Here is a 13,340-nt window from a genome sequence, read left to right as displayed (position 1 = left end):
CTCTGTCTCTGGTGAAGCCTCTCACCGCCCCTGAGCCTCTGGCCTGTACCCCAGTTCTTAATAAATGAATCTTTAAAAAAAAATATATATATATAATATATATATATATTTTTTTCAACAACAGAAAGTGGTGCTAAGTAGAAACAAAATGAAAAATGTTACTTCAGTAGTTCTAAGGTAACAGATTTTTCTCACATATTAATTAACATTTATAAAATCAGGAGCCACAATTTTATAATCCAAGATATGCCACAGTCTTTACTGGTAGTCTTTTTTCTTACTGATACATAAAATACATTCATATGTATATAACACTGTATGTTATAATCAGTAAAATACAGCACATACTTTTGCTACTGATAATCCTTCCTAATACATTCTATGTAAAAGTATACATCTTAAAAATGAAACTACTCATCTTAGCTAAATTCATAATAATAAGGGATATACATATCTATTTTTTCTATAGATGAGTGTTTCCAATTTCACTCAGTTCAAGTTTAAATGGAAGGACTCAAATCAATAAAACATTTTATCCACTGGTTTTACACAATTATAGATAAAAAATATCTGTTCTTACTAAACCACTAATGGTGTGAAATTAATAATTAATACTAAATTCCTATTATTCTGATGACTTGCAATCAAGTCATATTGGTCATTTTAATAAGAAATAAGAAATAACCCCCAATTTTTGATGACTCATCTTATTTTTCCCTCAAAATTTGTTGGTTCATATTATTTTTCCTTCATATATTTGTCACCAAGGTGTCTCTCTATAAACATACATGTGAGATATATGTAGGCACAAACACTTCTGTTTAAAAAAAAAAAATCAAACAGATACACAAATATATACCTATATTTGACAGGAGATCATTAATAAATGTTACCTTCCTTCTGTGTTCAAAAAGACTATTGCAAAAAAAGGCACCATATAGTTTTGGGAACTTAATGTTTATTTATAACATGACATCCTTAATTTCTACTTGACTTAAATTTCCCTTTTCTACCTCCTGTTAGATGTCTCCTGCTTTAACTAAAGAGAAAAGCTACTTCTAGTACCTGATAATTAGTTTTTCTATAATAAACAGAATAATGATGAATATTATATTACAAAAAAAACAGCTTAAGCTTAACAATAAAGGACTATTATTGTTTAAGTTTACAGGGCCACCAGAACATTTTTATATAAAAAAAAAATTCTCCCTATGTCAGTTGGCTATTCTATAACACAAAGAAGTAAATTCTAACCGACAACATGGAAACCTAATTTAAACATCAAAGTTGTAAAATTTAAAATGCTTCAATCAAATTATGTGCTATTCTGTTACATAATCTAAAACAGAATAGAGCCATAAGCAAATTCTGCCGGAAGCCTCAGGATACATTTTTTAAGGATTTAGTTTTGCTCTTACTAAACCATTAGTTATGTCCCCGTGGTTTAATGAAGGATTAGCTTGCCATTTCTGTTTATGATTAACAAATCAAATTCAAGCATTTGGCATCATTTTATACTTAATCTCCTATCCATCCTCTCATTCATTCAATAAAACTCATTGTATTCCATTCACACATCTATTATGTTGCTACTATTACTGAAGAAATATCTATCTGTTCTTCAATTTGAAAGGCAGCACTTAGCATCTGACTGACAAAATCAAAAAATGTCAGAGTAGAAAAAGATGATTTCCTGCCCCATCTTACTTTCTTTCACTCCTGCCATCTCCACTTCCACTCACACTCTTTCGTAAAACCATGGGCAGTCCTGTAAATGCTAAGCATATCTCTAGAGAAATTTACTTGTTCTAAAGACGATTCCAGCTAGCCTGATAAACAGAGGCAGTCTTGCATGAAAGAAGCCATTAATAAGTTAACCTACTGTCCTTCTTAAAAAGTGGGAACTGTTTCTGGTTGTTTATGAACTCTATTTTGGGAGAGAATCCTGAATGGAAAGAGAACCTAAGCAGCTGAAAACGGTGGGCTTGGTTTGCTTCCCTTCCCTGAATAGCTGCATGTTGTTCATGTTTTCAGAAATGATCCCGGTTAACATCATCAAGTAAAATCCAGGTACTATTCTCCAGGCTTTAAATCTTATTATTCCATTTAACCTCAAGATAGCAGTACGGGAGGCGGGTGCTATCACTGGGAGAAGGCCTGGTGCAGGGAGGTTCTGTGCAGGGTCACAGCTGTCAGCGGCAAGCAGGGGCTGAGTGTGCACTGGCTGCAGCAACACCGAGCCCCCGGGGCTCTCGCTCTGCGCAGCCGGGTCCGCCCCCAGAGCTGAGGGACACTAAGGGGGATGACAAGAAAGTGCCCTGAAAAGACACTAGACTCCTTGTATTAAAAAAAATTAATCTGGGCCCTCCCTGGTGAAGCAGCAGGTTAAAGCACAGCACTAAGAAACTAAAGCCACTTCAGCACAAGTTCGATCCCCACCCCGGGGGTGACCCACGTGGAGCAGCAGACCTCTCCTATCCTGCCCGCTGCTCCCTCAGCAGTGGACTTTGTCAGTCTGCCTGTTCTGCTCCCCGCTCTGTCTCTGGCGAAGCCTCTCACTGCCCCTGCACCTCTGGCCTGTACCCCAGTTCTGTATGTATGCATGAATAAAAAAAATTAATCTATAAAAGTGAAATAATTAAAAGGTTAATTTATGAAAGTAAGAGGATTCCAAGAAGACTGGCAAGCAGAGGCAGTACCATTTTCTTCAGCCCTTAGTCTTTCTGGATTATAGGAATATATGCAGGTTAAGTAAATGCCAACTCTCACGACACATTCATTGAGCCCAACTTAATTTTAACCAAGTTAGTGAATTTAAAATCTACATTATTTGTAGTTAAGTCCGTCAAACAACCTTTTCAATATTATCTGACAGCAACCATTTGATATTGACAACATTCCAGTTTCTATAAAAAAAACAAAAATTTTACCAAAGCAGTTTACTGTATTATAAGATGCTGTTAATTAAGCTTGCAGCTAAACTTGACTTTTTAAATGATGACTCTCTGCACAAAAATTGAGAACTTGACAAATTCAAAATTATAAAAAGTAATGGCTTATTGGAAAACAGCATGAAATATTTCTACTGACGGATAAGACACACTTTAGATTGCGTATGAATTTCATTCCCCACTCTGCTTTTCCCTCTAATAATCATTTTTGTCTTTGTCTAGTGAAGATGAGCAAGACAATACTGATTTACTGCAAGAATTTGATAATAACATATAAGTAAGCTGCAATTTAACTTTTCTGCTTGTAACTCATAGCTCCTCTATCAAAAATTCCTTTATATTCTCAAGTTTTACTTCTGGAAACTATTCAATCTCATCATGTGTGTATCTTTCTCATCTGTTTTCTAGAAAACACTGCCTCAAAAATCAGTCAAAACTTGATCAATACTGTAATATTAAAATAAGTTCTTAGCAATTTACTTTTCTTAACAAAAATACAAATATCCTGAAATGTGTCACGATATCTTAATGTAACATAATCACTATTTCCTACCGCATTAACACTTTTCAAAAATCTTTCTCAGTTGTAATTTAATTAATTCTGACTTTCCATTGTGCATATTGTTTTTTCTTCAGCCAGACAGACTCATTTCTGGTATCTTTTTACCTCTCACAAATCACCTCCCTCCCAAATATAAGCTCCCTCTAATCTTTGAAAGTTTCTCTACCAATATCAACTTGTTTTATGCATAACTGTTAACACTCTTCCAAATAATATATTACTTTGCTTTGTCTCTGTACAAGTTGAAACTAAATAAAAAACTTTATATTTATTACTCTTACATAAAAGGATAGAACTATGAAGTTTCCCAAATTAAAACTGGATATAATAATGGAAAAAATAATTCATATTAAAACTTTTAAGCATACAGGCATAAACTTCAATTTTCAAATTTTACTTAGTCTGCAAATAAAATGCAAAATCATAAGATCAATTATTGCTTGAGTTGGGAATAAACTGGGCTTTCAAAACCACATTAATCTAAATATGTCATATGTCAATTTTAAACAAAAGAACACGTTTAAAAGGAAATTCTTCATCTTGTACTTTTTTGTGTGGGGAAGTTGTTTATTAAGCACTTTACCTAAAATTACATAGAAATCTTTAAAAAATGACCAACTAGTCTTGAAAAACCAATTCTCAACTATGTTGGCCACAGGTAACTTTTGCCCCTGCCTGAAAAACAAACATACATATAAGATAAATAATAACTTATTTTGAAAACATATTACATAAAATAGCCAAATAAAAACATCTCGGATCAATGTACCTTCCTAGAACAACTCTTTGTCTATAATGTTCTCTCTCTTGGCGCCTTAATCCTCACCTGGCCTTAATTAAATGAGGAAGAATATAAGGGAGCAAAGTCACTACGAGTTAAGTATTCTTTACTGCTGAGTTAAATGTATTAAAAATGTGTTAAAAAATGCTGTATTTCATGTTTCCAAATTTTATGAGGTGTCCGCCCAGTGAAGAACGAATGAGAGGCAAGGATACAAAGAATTTTACTGTGTGTTCTGTAAAGAAAGTGGATTTTCAAATAGAACAGCAATATAGGTTTGATTTTGCTCGTATTTTTTCCTCCTTTCTGTTTCATATACGAACTGTTTCCCTATTTCAAACTGTTTTGACTGGTATGAATGTACAAAGGACTAGTACACACAGTAACAATTTTTAGTAGGTCTGGGAGTATTACCCAGTTCATTCAAGGAGGAAACAGGCATGACCAATACCTATACCTAGCACTTAAAAACCCAGAGTGGTAGCAAACACATCACACAAGTGAAAAACATTAGACAGGGTGCCGTGCAACAAGAAAGTCAAAGGAATTGAAACTTAGTTCTCAGCCAACTTACCCAATTTTTGTCTTCTCTTTTAACTTAGAACAAGTTTTTGTTTTCTTACTTTCTTTGTCCTTCGGCTTGGATTTCATCCTTCTACCTTTCTTTTCCTCTTTTCCTTCAACGGAAGCACTAGGAAAGTTTTCAGGGCTCATTACCCGTGGGATATTGCGCTCCCCACGCTCCTTGGCCTTTGCTATGGCCTCTGATATTATACGATTAGCCTTTTCTTGCTTGCTTTCTGATTCCACCTTTTTCCTCTGCTTCTTCTCAGACATGATCCTCACCTGGGTATTCTGCGACTTAGTGTATGTCCCAGAACCATCACTCTTCTTGGAAGATGGAGGCTAGAGAAACCAAAACAAGTTTTTACAACATACCAAAGTACATCCAAAGCAATTAACACAAATACCTGAAATAAGCTTAAAGAAGTAAAACACATGGGCAAATTTAAAAGGAAAATATCTGTTCATCTAGAAAATCGTGTAAGTATAAAATTAAAAGCTCAACTATCACTCCTCAAAAGGAAGGTTAAAAAAAAAAAAGGATAATACAGATCCACTGGATATTTTCATAACATTCTTGATTAGCTGACTCAAGTTTTCTCCTATCAATGTAGCTACTTCAAATTTCACCCTGTAAATATTCTGGCCATTTGCGGAAGTCTTTTCTTTCCTCTTCCCTCCAGAACTCTGAAAATTACTAATAAAATTAAAGGAACAATTTTAATTTAGAATGACTACAGTTTACAGTTGTTTATAATTTTTAGAAAGATAAAGCCTCCGCTTTACAAGAAACCAGATCTAGAACCTGAACCTGATAATAATTTTAATGTGCAATCTATGCAGCAACACAGCTAGTTAGTAAACAGACATTCCCACCGTTAAAATTAGAGAAAAGTTTTAGTTTTTCCATGAAAGAGTTAAATACAGATTTCGACCTTTCTATACCATAATTACTCAAGCAATTCTGGGGGGGAAAAAAAACAAGTTTTATACTTTTATGTTAAAATTATTAATATTTGAGCAATATCACAGGAAGCAGATCAACAGCATTTTAAAAGAATATCCCCTTCAAACACGCATTCGTCCACATATACTTAGATCACAGTTTTGTTATGTTCTTACCCGTAAACATGCCTCTCACTACAGCAAAGGAAAAAACCACCAGGAATTTCCAAACACATTTTCATGCTGATTCCAGTGTGCTTCACTGGATATCTTTTCTATACCTGCCTCATCAAAGGTTTCATAGCAGTGCCGCAGCACTGCGAGAGGACCGAAGGTTTAGAATCGCTCACTAAAATGCCACCTTAAGGCCTACAGGCTATAACAAATAACCAAGACTCGAGAAAACAGCAACAAGCTCAAGATGGCGATGCAGTACGACTCCCTCAGCAGCAGCCAGTAATAAGGAAGGTTATTCAATCCCATTAGCCTTTTAGCCCAAAGAACCCCTCCTCCTCCCACTCATTCAGGCTTTCACTTACCCTTCCTCTTGGCCTCTTCACTGAAGACATTTTTGGCGTCAGACAAAGGCTTGCCCTCTGCTTTTTCACCACCCTAGGCAGTGCTCAAGAAAAAAGCATTGAAAGAAGATTCCTAAATGGCCTATTTAGCAAGCTGCAACCATGAGATGCACATCCTCCACAAATACACATTGTGATTTATCAACACATTTCTGCCTTGGCAAGTTTACAGCCACTCTTCATCCTATTTAGATATGAAAAAGGCTGTAAACCCCTCTTCAAAAGCGGAGTTTCCTCAATAGCTGTAAGCAGATAGCCAGATTCCAACAAAGCACAGAAAGAAATGAATGCACAAAGCATCAAAATGCATCAGCATGAATATTAGAGATGTCGTTAAAAATACTGACTCCTTCTGCGGAAGTAGGCCAGCAGATGGTGCTACCAGTTATTATTCCATTAGACTCTGCAATTTAACCCCCGATGGACTGTTCTTTCCTCCCTGAAACACTTTTAACTCCCACTCTGCCATTTCCTACAGTAAAGTTTTTGAAAGTACACAGGAAAGCCTTATTTTTAAAATTCGCCTGCAAGCTTAAACTGTGGCAAAATGGCTTCATGTAGCTATTAAGAAACAAAAGCCAACGCAAATTTTACTGGAGAAAAATATTGTCCTCTGTGACACGCTAAAATATTTAAAATAGAAGAGTAAGCTGAAGATGAGCAAAGGGTTAACCAGCAGGTCATGCAAATGAACACAGAACAAGTGAACTTCTCTTTAAGAAATTAGATAAGGCTTCCTATGATTCGTCTAACAAAAAGCTAACGACGTTATTTTTAAAATAGAGAAATGAAGCTATTTTCATTTAAGTTCCAAAAAGAAGCTACACATTTTGAAGTGAATATGAGTGCTGCCTAAGGAATTAACACTAAAATGCTTTCCTCTTTCTAAGCTTGGACAAGTACATTGATTTCTCCCCTAACATAAAACACTCAAACTTGGTCTAAACCCTTGCTCCCCAACACTCTAACTGAATTTCCGAGTTTTTTCAGATAAAATTTTAGTTTCAGCCCTTGCTAAAAATAAGTGGCAGACCCAAGTGAACTTTATTATCAGTGCAACTTTTCTATAAAATACTGAGATTATTTAGTATGCAATGCTCTTAAACAGCTACAAAATTTTCATTGCTTTGCATTTCAAGTTTCCCTTGTTTCATTAACACTGTTTTTGATTGCTTCTGGCAAGGCATAACACCTCCATCAAGGAAACTGATTTTAGGGTTTTGTTGTAGTTTGCTTTATGGAGGTACCTAAGATCTCATCATGGAGCAACAGTATGAAACAGTCTTAGAAAGACAACGTGGACAGCAGGAGAAATAAAAGCAGGAGGCCACTAAGGAAAGGACAGCAGACGGCAGACCCTAGAGAGAGAATCCCGATGTACGTGACACTTCCCACTGATAGGGCTATGCCTATCAGACAGTACTAAGTGCCAGGCACTGTTCGAAGCATTTAAAGCTAATACATTTTCTTTAATTTTAAAAAAAGATTTATTTCAGAACTGGGGTACAGGCCAGAGGCACAGGGGCGGTGAGAGGCTTCACCAGAGACAGAGTGGGGAGCAGAACAGGCCGACTGATGAACTGCTGAGGGGAGCAGCGGGTGGGTCAGGAGAGGTCTGCTGTGCCATGTGCATAGCTCTGGGGCTGGGAATTGAAGGTGCACTGAGGCGGCTGCTGCTGGCTTGCAGTGTTGTGTCCAAACCCACTGCGCCACCAGGGAGGGCCCAATTTTCTTTCAGTTTTTAAACTTCTAAATTTTCTTACATTGCTGCTCTTGTTTGTACAATATTTGATTTCTCCCTGCAGGTGTACAACGGACGAATGTTAATAATAAACTTACCCCAAATGATAGCATGATAATGTGATAAGGGAAAGGTGTAGCAAATGGGAGAGTCTTGCAGCAGTATTAACAAAATGTGAGAGCAGTCTTGAAAAAATCCTAACAAGAGCTACCACTTACTTATTCCTTACTAGGTCCGTACCAGGTACTAATGCTAGTATTATAGAAATGTTAACTTGATAAACCTTCAAGACAACAATGAGGTATGCACTGCTGTCTCTATTTTAATGCTGAGGCTACTGAGGCAGAGAGAAGGACTTAATCCAGCTGGTCTGAGCGAAAAGGAATTAAAAGGCAGAGACGCATTACATTCATCATTATCTCCGACTTGATACCATGATTTACAGAAGTTAATTTGAAATTGGAAGAAATCAAGGATTTTTCTCTGAGCTGCAGAGATAAATTTAGTTTTTTCCAATGCCCTATCTAAACTGCAAAAATCGGCAAAGAATGTCTGGGAAATGTTTGAAGAGTATTGAGAGTTCATGGCTACTAGATCAAGCAATGGTACATTAGAAAGAAAAAGGAGGAGGAAGTTTAGTTGAGAAAGTGTGTGTATGTGCATAGGGTAAGCCTAGTTCTTTACACTTGAGTTTGACATGTTGAGCTTTAGTAAGAGAAAATTTGACCTCCTCAGAGACAGGAGGTCAGGGCAGGTTCATCTTAATGACCACAACTCAATGACAGACCCACAGAACCTAGGATGTGCTGTAAAATATCTCACTTTCCTTACGAAGATTTTCAAAAAACTCTACTTGATTCAAAATCTCAATTACTTAACAATAAATCTTAGCAGTAGCCAATGAAGGAGTATATATGTGATCAAACATTTCTTCTATTAGGATTTAGTATTTTAAAAGTATATTCCCATAGAACATTAACATGGAGGTGTTAAAGAACTATAAACATTTTAAATGTAGCTTATTTCCCAATTCATACATCAATACAAAAATTCAGAATGGTAGTCTTTGGTCAGAATTATGGCTTTTCTTGTGCCCACCTCCCCAAATAAAGTGTCAACAAATTCTGTTACATCAGCATAACTATATTTTGTTTTGTTTTGTTCCTGTCACTTCCAACAGCCTGGTGACACTAATTCCCCATGAACTGTGACTGGTACCGTGGTCATATAAAATATCCTTCCTTGTTTGTAGGAAACATACATGAAAGTCTGTGGGGTGATGGAAATTCAGGATTGCAATCTACCCTCCCATTGTTTACCAAGCATAGCATTTTCTTTGTGTAGAGAAGAAATATCTTCTCTATAGGATGTTGTAATAAAGATGGATGCCAATAACAAAAGACAAAATGCTACTATACTTAAAATATTATGTTGCATTTATCAGAAAAAAATCGTTATATTTCACTCATTACTTTAAGTTTGCCGTACAAACTGAAACACAAGTCACTTAAATTATAAATAATTTTATAATTATTTATAATTTATTAAAGTTTATAATTTATTTAAAATTTATAATTTATTATATTTTATAATTTATTTAAATAATTATATAATTATTGGCTTAGCTCTCCAAGAATCTCCAACAGAAGGGCCGCTCTGGTGGCACAGGGGTTAAAGTCTCAGCTATTAAGCTTTTGACAGCCAAAGTGGCAACAGTTTGATCACAGGCCAGTGAGCTGACCCACAGGGCGGCAGAGGACTCCTGTCTCCCCACTGCTCCCCTCAGCAGAGGATTTCAGTAGATCCGCCTGTTCTGCTGCTCCCCATTCTGTCTCTGGTGAATCCCCTACCCCCCAGCACCTCTGGCCTATTCCCCAGTTTTTGTATGCATAAATAAATAATAGCAATTTTTTTTTTAAATAAGAAAACACAAAGGAAGGCACATGGGAGCGTTACGCTGGAGCCTGGATGGGACCAGCGGGGTTAGCCATTGTCACCAATGCTGCTGTTGTGATGTGGCCGGCCAGTACCTGACGTCAGGAAGTCCTATGAGAATAAACAAATATCCTGTTTCTCATAAATATTTTCTCAGTGATGTTAGCATGCCATGAGGGCAAAACACATTGCCTGTAATTATTGTGGCATTTGCCTAATGGAATTCACAGTTCCCATTTCTCCTTCCACTTTTTCAAATGTGATCCTACTGTAAGTAAACACTGTCCTTTCTCTCTATTTGTTTATATCAGCACAATCTTGCATTTATTTTATTTTATGGGCTATAATGTAATGCTATGTTTATTTGTTGATTGTCCCCACTCTGGCCGTTTAGAGTTCCTTCAGAATGGTTGCTGAGTTTGTGCTCCCATCATACTCTTGAGTACTTTCTGGCACCATAAAATATTCCAGGTCCATGGGAAAGACACTTTAATGGAGGGCAGAGGTAGAAGTCATCATACAATGGACTAAATTACACTTTTGGGAAGAAAGAAAGTAGATATATATAGGTAGTGTCAAAAAATCTTCCTAAGGAAATAGAGGGAAAAGCAGTGGACAAGAGTAGAATCAGAAATTTGAATATATTTACTAGCCAGCAAAACATGCTTAAAATATGAGAGAGAAGGCACTCCCGGGTGGCCCAACAGGTTAGAGCACAGCACTATGAAGCTGTCCGTTGCCACTGCAGCACCAATTCAATCCCCGGCCAGGGAGTGACCCACAGGGTGCAGCAGACCTCTCCTGACCCCCCACTGATCCCCTCAGCAGAGGATTCAGTACATCTGTCTGTCCTGCTCCCCACTCTGTCTCTGGTGAATCCTCTCATCTCCTACACCTCTGTCTGGTCTGTACCCAGCTCTGCATACATAAAATAAATAAACCTTTAAAGAAAAATATGAGAGAGAAAGAAACACAAGAATGAGTTTTGTCTGAGTAGAAAATTTAAAGCACTTTCCAAGCAACAATTCAAACGAGGATACCACCATTAAAAAGATCAACATTGCGGCCCTCCCTGGTGGTGCAGCGGGTTAAAGCACAGCACTGAGAAGCTAAAGCCACTTTCGCAGGAGTTCAATCCCCACCCCAGAGGTGACCCACAGGGCACGGCAGACCTCTCCTGACCCGCCAGCTCCCCTCAGCAGTGTACTTTGTCGATCTGCCTGTTTCTGTTTCTGTTTCCCCACTCTGTTTCTGGTGAAGCCTCTCGCCGCCCTGAGCCTCTGGCCTGTACCCCAGTTCTGTAGTATGCACAAATAAATAAATCTTTAAAAAAAAAAAAGATCAACATTGGTAAATAATGTAAACTTTCCACACTATGGATTCTAAGAGGAACCAACTTGGGGTGGGGGGGGAGAAGATTTCTTAAATATGTTAATTTATAAACCAGCTTCCTTCCCAGAATTTTCTTCCACCATTGGTGGATTTTCTTACTTGATTTCACAATATTCCCAAATGGTTAAAAATAAAACAAATGGGGCCCTCCCCGTGGCCCAACATGTTAAAGCACAACAAAGCAAGCTGGCTGCAGCCGCATCAGGGTGAGTTCAATCCCCACCGGGAGTGACCCACGTGGGACGGCAGACCTCTCCTGTCTCCTCACTGCTCCCCTGAGCAGTGTTTTACAGTAGATCTTCCTGTTCTGCTCCCCACTCTGTCTCTGGGGAATCTTCTCACCCCCTGCCTGCACCGCTGGCCTGTACCCCAGTTCTGTATGCATGAATAAATATATCTTTAAAATAAATAAATAAAACAAAACCAAATGTATTTCTAACTCTCAGATGAAAGAGATAGAAGGGGCCCCCGTCTGTTACCCTGAAACAGTGGCGCTCAGCTTTTCAAAAGGTGGTCATGATGGTAAGGACGGGGGTTGCCTATGGTTCCTGCATGGGTGACTGTCGCTCCAAGCTCACAGCACATGTTTATGACAACTTACTAGGAGTCAGTGATCTTTCCAAAGCAGTACATCAAGTCGCCAGCTTTATCTTCCCCACACTGAGAGGCTGGTGCTGGCATGGCCACCTGACCAGGCCCACGGGTGCAGAACTCTGCTGGCCTGGCCCAGAGGCAACAGCACGAACCCCCTACCGGCTCCTGTACAACGGGCTCGCTGTGCTGTTGGCAAAGTTTCTACAAGCATTAATGAAGTAAACACAGAAGAAACTTCTTTCAAGTCTTTTAAAGGAGACACCGAGTTGGCTCTGTTGAAAGCAGTTGTTCTTGCACACTACACATTGAGAAAAAGCCATTCATTGGAAGAATTCTGAGCATCTCTAAAAAATTATGAAATACTGAAGTGATTATTGATAGAATTATAGATGATGTGAAGGGGAGGTTAGCAAAAACAAATTTGCAATGGGGCATTTCAACCTGACATACAGCTTTCGGCAAAAGAATATCTATTGTCTTCAAGTGCTAACAAGTCAAAAGTATCTAGAAATCACCAAGTACACACAGTTTCACCATGTGAAAAATTTGCTTTGACTACCGAAGAAATCCTGAGAGAAAGAACACCTCTGGGTGCCATTCTGAGCACAAGGCGAGCTAAGCAGGCCTGCTGGTGCCTGGGGAACACTGGGCAGGGCAGCGTGGAAGCCATCTCAGAGGGAGCCTTTCCGAAGCCCAAGGAGGAGAGGGGGCCTCAGGACGCGACCTGATGATATGAAAGCACAGAGCAGTAGGCCAGCAAATGTTCAGCAAACTCAGTACTCAAAAATTCCAACAACACGATCATCAATGACTGAGGGAAAAGACAGTGTCTAAAAGACATCCACTGCAGCCACACTGATTTCAAAAAGCAGATCACAAAAGAGAGAGTGAAAAACAACCAGGAGGCATTGATCTGTGGCAGTGTGCTAAAGTCCGAAATGATTTAAAGTTTGTTAAGATGACTGAGGGCAATCAAAAAAGATATATACATACTCCAGTGACTGCTTTTCCCAGGAGGGGCTGGGAGGATGTGAGTACAGCGTGGGTGGGTAGACGGGAAGATGGATAGAACGTGACTTCAACTATCACTGTATTTATCTCCATACTATGTTCCAAAGAGAATCAGTTAGGTAGCGAGGATATTACTCTGATACTGGGCTGAAACCCGGCAGAGTCATGCAGTATTTCTTTTTTTTAAAAAAAGAGGCAGGTCCTGGGCCCTCCCTGGTGGCGCAGCGGGTTAAAGCACAGCACTGAGAATCTAGAGCCGCTTCCGCATGAGTTCGATTCCCGCCTG

At 38.4% G+C, this 13,340-nt stretch overlaps 1 protein-coding gene across 5 annotated transcripts in view; it reads right to left on the bottom strand.

Moving 5' to 3' along the window:
* CHD9 (chromodomain helicase DNA binding protein 9) overlaps positions 1 to 13,340 on the bottom strand; it is a 126,390-nt gene that overhangs the window by 82,249 nt on the left and 30,801 nt on the right. For 4 of the 5 annotated variants that reach the window (XM_012733190.1, XM_012733192.1, XM_012733191.1 and 1 more), the window contains exon 2: positions 4,869 to 5,200. In XM_012733190.1, coding sequence (XP_012588644.1) covers positions 4,869 to 5,200 — 332 coding nt within the window. Of the gene's footprint in view, positions 1 to 4,868; positions 5,201 to 6,342; positions 6,702 to 13,340 lie in introns of those variants that run through there. The other variant, XM_012733193.1, reaches the window with a different exon arrangement.

Source organism: Condylura cristata, unplaced genomic scaffold, assembly GCF_000260355.1.
Source record: "Condylura cristata isolate star-nosed mole 26May11 unplaced genomic scaffold, ConCri1.0 scaffold00039, whole genome shotgun sequence".
In the NCBI taxonomy this organism is placed as follows: domain Eukaryota; kingdom Metazoa; phylum Chordata; class Mammalia; order Eulipotyphla; family Talpidae; genus Condylura; species Condylura cristata.
The sequence above is the reverse complement of the archived record's forward strand: the minus strand, read 5'-3'. Positions and strand labels throughout refer to the sequence as shown.